This window comes from Folsomia candida, unplaced genomic scaffold, assembly GCF_002217175.1.
Source record: "Folsomia candida strain VU population unplaced genomic scaffold, ASM221717v1 Fcan01_Sc002, whole genome shotgun sequence".
Taxonomy (NCBI): domain Eukaryota; kingdom Metazoa; phylum Arthropoda; class Collembola; order Entomobryomorpha; family Isotomidae; genus Folsomia; species Folsomia candida.
The window spans coordinates 5,042,736-5,050,854 of NW_019091194.1; the positions used below are offsets into that span (position 1 = coordinate 5,042,736).

The following is an 8,119-nucleotide window of genomic DNA, read 5'->3' on the forward strand; positions in this document are numbered from 1 at the left end:
AAAGAGTATGTTTTTTAACATGCACTTCAATCTCGTCCAAGCTTACGGCGACTGTTCCATTTAGTAGTAATTCCAGGCATTTAGATAAAGAAGTGACGGCATGGTGGGCTCCAAATATGGCGAAAGTACCGTCCGGGTCTAGCGGTTTATAGTGACCCCTCGTCTTATTGACTGGTGTCGCAATGAAATATGCGAAATATGCATCGTTCGGCAAAAAAGTGACAAACATTCGATTTCGTAGAAGAACATAATTAGCCCTGGTCTCATTAGTGATATAATTAGCGTATAGAAAATTCATTGAATTCCAGTAGTCAACTCTTTCTCCGGCAAACGCAATGCCAAACTTTGACTTCACCAGTTCCTGCATAGTTCGCGGAAATGTGGGCAATTCTTGCGTCGTCAGACTTGAAAAGATGGCACCCTCGTAAAGATTTCCCAGCAAGAAGTAAACTGTGGCTAAAATCGTTGTGAGGCAGGACGTTAGCCAGAACGGTTTACGAAACAGTTTTCCACCCAAATGGTCATCAATTTTGATCAGAAGGATGGAAACCATCCAAAAAATAGTTTTCCCAAATCGACCATTTTTCTCATTGGGGTCACAACTTCCGCATACTTTATAAAAACATAGCGTCATGACGATAAATGTTACAATATGTCCGGACCACGTCCAAATATCGAAGGGCGTCAACATCGTGTAAGGATCCATCTGTGCGACCGGATCTTTCACAATTAACCCAAATTTGTACGAATTTACGAAACCAGCGTGTGATGACGGAGTATTCCTTACTCCAGGCTTTGGGTCAAACATCCACAAATTGTTTGCAGTGGAAGTGTGCACTGCCAACTTTAAGAACGAACCTAAGTAATGATACCCTGAGATTGTCGTGGTGAAATTATGTTTCGATTCCAATTCGTAATAAAGACAAAGCGATTCCAACTTGTAGTGCACACTGGCATGAAGCAAAGTTTGAAATGAGTGACAATACCGTTGGGCCAGATATTTGCTAGTGATCTCTCCGTCAGCCCAGACTTGACAGTGGTGAAAGTTTCGGTTTAATTTTTTTATAAGTTCCATATCGAAGCTTCTTCTAGTTTGTCCCTCCATGGACAATATTAGATCAAAGTGAGAGCATGATGTGCACACCAGGGACACATTTTCAGACGAGGGTTCGCCAATCAGCCAGAATGTTGATGTTACCGTCCATCTTCTGTTAGAAATTAGTTGTCGAAAGTATAGCCGATTATTCTCTGGACTTTCTCCAAAGTAAAATATGAGATGTTCCGGGTTTAAGTTTGTTGCGTAGTACTGAATAAAAACTCGGTATTTGATGTTTTTCAGGTCAGTTAGCAAATCTTTGGTGCCATCAAGGATGGAAATAAATGCGACTGTGATTGCAGAAAATTTTTTGCATCCTGGATTGATTTCAAGATTGTAGTAATGATTTGTTATGTTGAATGTGGGAAAGTGAATGTGTGTACATTTTATTAACTGGTCTGGAAATGTGGATTGTCGTTGGCTTTTTAACAATGCGGTATTTGAATGATTGGAAATAGTGAAATCTATGAACTCATAGATAACGGATTCTTTAATGAAGTAGTCTCTTATGCGGGTGAAAGCTGAGATTTCGGAAGTGTTAACTATATTTGCACTACTAAAAATTAATGTAAGTAAAATAAGCAGGTGAATATATTTGGTCATCATGGCGATGTGATTCATAACAAAGCTAAAAAATGAATAAAATAATTAAGAAACGCCATGTTAATATTTCGACAAATACACGTATATACATATTTATATAAACCATGTCATTTTACTGGGATTAGTACTATAAGTTATGTACACGTTCAGATTCACGATAGTCTAGTTCAAACACGTTTACAATAGTGATTACATCGTTAATGAATGTTTCTTAATCTTATATATTTCTGCTTAATTACGTCCATGTAAGCATAAACTAGCCGGCAATTATTTTTTAAATTATACCTGTGTGTTGTCCTACTCATAAAGCGCTTATTCATTTACAACATACAAATGTACTGTGCAAAGTCGCAATTGTTCTGGAACGCTATTACATAGGTACATACACATACATACTTTCAAATTTGTGGGTATACTTTAAGAATAACCTGCTTCAAATTAATGAACATATGCACACACATGAATTCTATATGTACATATTCTAGAATACTGGTTGTTAAAAATTTTAGTTGATTATTTGAGACTGTTTCAAATATTACGAAAGCATATGTACATATGTAGTTAATATCCCGCTTTTTAATGAAGTTCGCAGTTTTTTAGATAAGACATTTAACCAAGCAATGCAAAAACCTAAGGTCGGAATAATCAATGCAAACCAACAAATGGTTCCCGGTATTAGAATTGTTCTCACCGAAACTTGTGCCGCTTCGGGAAACAAGTCATTTGCAGTCTTTTCAGCCACTGCGGACGGAGTAAACAGAAATGCTGACCTAACTTTTGGAATTTTATTTGATATGCTCGGATAAAACATGATATATTTCCCAATGGTCGCCAGGTCAAATAGAGTCGAATACTTGATAATTATATTCCTCCACCTGGAAAATATTCCAGCTTCTTCCAACTGGCTGAGACTATTTGACAAGATTTCATACACAAAGTTTCTGCTCCCATAGTAAAAAACCTGTTGATCGAAGGGCAACTCTGCTTCGAGTGGATAAATCGCAACAGCCCCTGGAACCAGACTTTCTACACACTTACTCAACGCAACGGCGTCATGTTCTAGCCCAAATATTGCAAAAGACCTCCCATCCTCTTGTAAATGCCGCAAGTTTACATTGTATTCCCACGTTTCCGAGCGATTTTCTCGTGTTGCTATGGCATAAGCGAAAAATGCATCGCTCATGTAAGAATATCTGGGAACCATTCTCTCTTTCATGGATACGATGGCTCGCGTATGAGGATTTGTGTGATTCAATTTCATAAAATTTATCAATGCGACAGGTAAACCTGCGACAAAGCCTATTTTTCCTGACGCGCATGCAATATGCATTTTAGATTCCAATATATCTAACACCGTACTGGGAACGACGGGCAGCTCTCGAACAGCCATGTTGGAAAATATGGCACCCTCATAAAAGTTTCTGAGCATGAAGTAGCTCATGGCAAGGATCGTCGTGAGACAAGAAGTCAGCCAAAACTGGCGAAAGATTCTGTACCCTAATTTGTCGTCGAGTTGTGAAAACATGGTGGAGGACATGAAGAGAAATGTATCCCGAAAGTGTGTTCCTGTGGTGCGGCAAATTCTGTAGAAGCAGAGGAAAATAAGGTGAAATGTGAGGATTAGCATTGCCCAGGTGTAAGAGTCGAACGGTGACAACATCGTGAATGGGTTCATCTGTGGGATGGGGTAGAAGGAGAGGATTATAAATTTGTATTTGTAGGTGACCGTTGCATGTGGGGACGCCGTAGATGTGACGCCACCAGATTTGTCAAAATTATAAAACCTGTCCTCGGACGAGACGAGCCTGTCGGTTTTTGTGAACTCGCCCAGATATTGGGCGCCCCTGTTTGCCGTGAAATTGTGCTTATGCTCGAGTTCAGCGTAGAGGCAGAGAGGGTCGAGCCAGTATTCTCGACCGAATTCCATCAGTCCTTTAAATGATGGGCAATGGATGACTGGTTTTGGACGTACTGATGGTATACCTAACGCTCTGATGTGACCACGGTGAAAGTTGCGGTGATTGGAAGATGCGATCCGTCTCAAGTTTTCTGGGCCGGTGTTGGACATGGGATCAGTGATATCGAGGATTGGAGAATGTTGTGGTGAGGTCAAGGATATCATGGCAATCGTCGCTGGGTACTCTGAGTGGTTGACTACCCAAAAATATGAACGGACTGGCCACCGTTGGAATATCAAGTTCTGGACACCAAAGTAATTTTGACTTTGATTGTCTCCGTAGCAAAGAAAGAAATGAGTTGGGTTCAGATTTATTCCAAATTGCTGGATTAAGGCAAGATTTCGTCTGTGTGAAGAAAAATCTATGTCGTTGTTTTTATATGTTGGAGTTGTTCCATGGAAGAGGAGGAATGCTGCGGAGGCTGTTGTGAATTTATAGTGTGAATTGCTGGGTTCGGGTTTGTTATTAGAGTTTGAAACGATGGCGCGGAGTGGAATTGTGGAAAGTGTCGTGGGAATATTTTTTTGGTGATGTAAAATGTTTGAAAGAGGACTTTGTTTTGTATTAGGCGATTTTAGTTGAATAAAGTTGAAAATTACGGGATTATTTTCAAAATAGTCGATGACACGTGTGATGGGGGATGAGATCGGATGTGCCAAATTTATTGTACACATGCACACGATAAAATATATTTTGCTATACATTTTGAATTGGGATAGATTGACAAGCATGGGTGAGGGAGAAATATTCGATGTAAGTACATATAGTGGGCTACAAAGATGGAGTAGCTTGTGACATATTCAAATTTGTATGTATATATTTATATTTAGAACATTTGCGTCATTTTAGCAAAATAATGGAATACTTGATTAGACCAAGACAATTATATTGCAAATTGGAAAGGTAATTTTCTCTATATATTTATGTACCCTGCTGACGAATTATATATTACGTCGCGTATGAATCTGAGATATGTAACTTATTTACCCACGTTTGACCTATAATGTAGCTTGTCCTTGCAATTCATAAATTAACTTATCCAACTTTATATTAAAGCTGGATTAAAACTAATTAGTTTTTAAAAATTTAGAAGTAGTCATCACGAGTTAGCATCGTTAGGTACCCTAGCAAAAAATGTTCGCAAAGTCGAAAAAAATGTTAGCTTAAAAATTCGTTTATGAGCATCTCCAAGGCTAGTATTTAGTGAATACTAGCCTTGATGTTAGCATATACGCATATGTAAATCCATTGCTATAATATTTTACATGCAATTTATTCCTCTCGATTAATACAACAAAATAAAATTAAAGATTGTGGGTACAGAAAGTTATTTATCTCTTTTTCGTAAATTTGTCTCGTTCTATTCTCGCTTCATAAATTGAAAGTCATGGTTGTTAAGATTTTGAACAATTAAGCTCTGTGTGCGTCTATCCAATCGATGAAATAGCTGACCTCAGTGTACACGCCCGGTCTACAATTTCACCAATAAATAGTTAAAGCTAAAAACTTTCACTATTTTTACGCGTGTAGAATCTACACTGTAGATATACATTTATTACCTGTTCGGAGCAGCACAGCCATATCCCCAACTGACAATCCCGGCCAAATAACCTCCATCCACCGCGGCTTGGGGACCGCCAGAATCTCCTTGGCAAGAGTCCTTTCCTCCCTCGATAAGCCCAGCGCAGAGCATTGAAGGGATGATGGTCTCCTCTGGACACAGAGTTTGGCACATCGTGTCATTCACGAAGGGAACTTGGACGTACTGCAGGACGGTGGGGTAAAGGCCACCAGATGTGAGTCGGCCCCATCCGGAAACAATGGTGTCTCCGGGCGTCTGTTGTTCCTGCGTGGGGAGCGCGATTTCTCCGACAATGTCGTCGTACACGAAGGGCGTGTCAGTCGAGAGGTGGAGGAGAGCAATGTCATTCGCGTATGTGTTCTCATTGTAATTCTCGTGCATGTCGATCTTCGTGACCTGTCTGACCTGCTCCCTCGGTCCGGGAGTTGTTCTCAGATGTCGACCAGCGATGACCTGAATGTTAGAGGGAACGTCACCTTCGACGCAATGAGCTGTCACAGAATGCATGGAATTTAGAATATCACCGTGACAGCTTAGTAGATTTGACGGTTACACTAGTGGTGTAATATTTACACGATAAATAACTACACACCCTCGCCTCCAACAATTCGGCCCCCACCAGGAACCCTTAAGGATGACCTTGGATAGGCTACATTTACATACACAAAGGAAATTATGGTCAATAGAGCCAATAGTTTCAATTTGCCCCATTTGAGAGAGTAGATTATCAAAATTAACTGAAGTGGAGGCGACCAACAGGGTCACCACAACGGTTGCCAACTTCAACATGCTAATGATTTTGCTGAGCTTATAAAAATGGTGCTATCGTTGATGGGAAGGACTGGTTGGAGATGTGATGTCTGAGACAAGCGTTTGGGTCGTATTTATATGGCAGGATTATCATGGGTTTGACATGCAGGGAAATCCTCATTTCGTGAGAGGAACAGGAATTACCCACCAATTTTGCATCTGATCCGCAATAAACAAACATGGTCTTATCAAGTGGACGGATTGTCTTTACTCAATGGAGTTTAATGGATGTGACGAAAGAAATTGGAAAACCTGAATAAAATCTAATCTGCATTGCAATTCAATTTTTAATCACTTATCAATATATTGTCTGTCGGACTTTGAATTTCCCCAAGATTTCGATATTTCAAAAATTGGCATTGCATGTACATATGGAGTACAGATTTATCCGTAATATCTACCTGTTTAATTATGAAATAATAACATCATGAGGAGAGGTTTATCCACTCGAAACATCATATCCCAGGTGATGCAATAAATACCTATCTATATATGCATTTGCATTTACATAAGTATGTATGTGTATTGTTAGATATAAGAGAGTTAAAGATGATATGTTTATATTTATGTGCTTTATACATCTTTATTTACCAGGGAATAGTAATCTACTATAGCAATAGGTTAAGCTTTCACGATTTGAATAATTATGTTTTATACACAAGTGAATAGTTGTACAAAATATCAACAGTATCAATGGTTAAATATCATAGTTCATGTTCAATATTCATCGACATTTCTAATAGTTAGGGTCATCTCAATTATCGTTTAGGTTAAAAATGTAAGTAATTTGAATAGGTACTAAAATTGCTTTTGCCTTCGAAATAAAATCTATAGCCAACGTTACACACTGCTTTTAGCTAACAATAAACTTACCGTACTATCCGTTACTCTCTCCACATATTGGAGAAAGTAGTCCCTCCCGATCCCATTATGCATCGTTTCAGCAGAGCCTAGAAACTCTAAATTTATCGAGTTTGGCAACAATCCTCTCATAACCTTACGTCTGTATCTGTTCCTCCCGTGCGTATACTTCATGATCCGAATAAACTTTTTCGACATCTTGCAAGCGTTTGCTACAAAACAAATTGCAAACATTTCTATGACAATGCCACCAATTATCATGCAGATGCAACAGGCCGAGACCACCAGCGATACTTCCTTCCCTGGCATGAACTGAAGTAACAAGTAATATAGGGAAATTGTAGACCAGATGACGATGTAGAAATGGTGCAAGATTGGCGTGATTAAATCTTTAGCCAGGTCCACCTGAAGAACGGTCATGACACCGAGATTCTTATAAATTCGGATGGCCGTGTCGAAGGGCAAAACAGCCTTTGAATTACTTTTTGTATGATTTCCACTACTAACGTGCATGTAAAGGTAAACGCTCCACAAATATAAAACGAGGATACCATTGGCAATGGAAACCAGACAGATTTCGTAGGCGGAGGTAATTACATTAGCAGAAAAGCTAGTTCCCAGTGACAATATGGTGTTGACAGGGACTGATATCAGTCTCCCGTGATGTTCCTCGTAATCGTAAGTAGCCCGTGCAAAAAGGTAAATTGGGCTGTGCTTTGAAAATGAAACCCAAACGATGAGAGTTGGGACAATGTAGTTAAGTCCGAAGGTGAAGATATAGATAATTTTGGTGATATTTGCGAAAATTCGAGTCACCACGTGGTATCTGCTTGCTTTGCGGAAGATTTCTGAAAGATGGAGTATTTTTTTTAGTTTGCTATGTGCAGAGATCATTGATCGATTTTAGTGGGGGTAGGGGTCAAGGCGTCTATCCTTCCCATGGTAATTATAACATGGGGAATATGGGTCATACCAGTGAGGTAGGGGTCAAAATCTCCGAAAATCGATCACACCCTTTATGTACCGCTCCTATGTACATACATAGATAGATGGGGAAATGGGAATTATCGAATTATAATAAAACTATACCTTGAAATTGTTTATCCAAAGTAAGAACGGATTCAAAAGACTTGATAAATCTTGGTGGGCCAGATTTCCTGATGAAGAACCACACATACGGAAGTGCAACCCAAACAAGTACGGTCAAGA

General features: G+C 39.3%; 1 protein-coding gene across 1 annotated transcript; it reads right to left on the minus strand.

Moving 5' to 3' along the window:
* Window positions 1–4,943: 4,943 nt before the first annotated feature.
* Window positions 4,944–6,028, minus strand: LOC110843223 (trypsin-1). The gene is made up of 3 exons (XM_022089184.2): window positions 5,997–6,028; window positions 5,217–5,771; window positions 4,944–5,128 (listed from the first exon to the last, which is right to left on the minus strand). The coding sequence occupies exons 1-3, from the start codon at window positions 6,026–6,028 to the stop codon at window positions 5,068–5,070; spliced, it is 648 nt and encodes a 215-aa protein (XP_021944876.2). The 3' UTR covers window positions 4,944–5,067.
* Window positions 6,029–8,119: the final 2,091 nt, after the last annotated feature.

What these genes read in the sequence shown, in the direction of transcription:
- LOC110843223 (XM_022089184.2), bottom strand. Translation starts at nt 6,028, where the DNA reads ATGTTGAAGTTGGCAACCGTTGTGGTGACCCT. An exon ending in GCAACCGTTGTGGTGACCCT is followed by an intron (nt 5,772 to 5,996) that starts GTTGGTCGCCTC and finishes AAATCTACTAAG; the next exon opens with CTGTCACGGTGATATTCTAA. An exon ending in GGCTGTGCTGCTCCGAACAG is followed by an intron (nt 5,129 to 5,216) that starts GTAATAAATGTA and finishes GTGAAATTGTAG; the next exon opens with ACCGGGCGTGTACACTGAGG.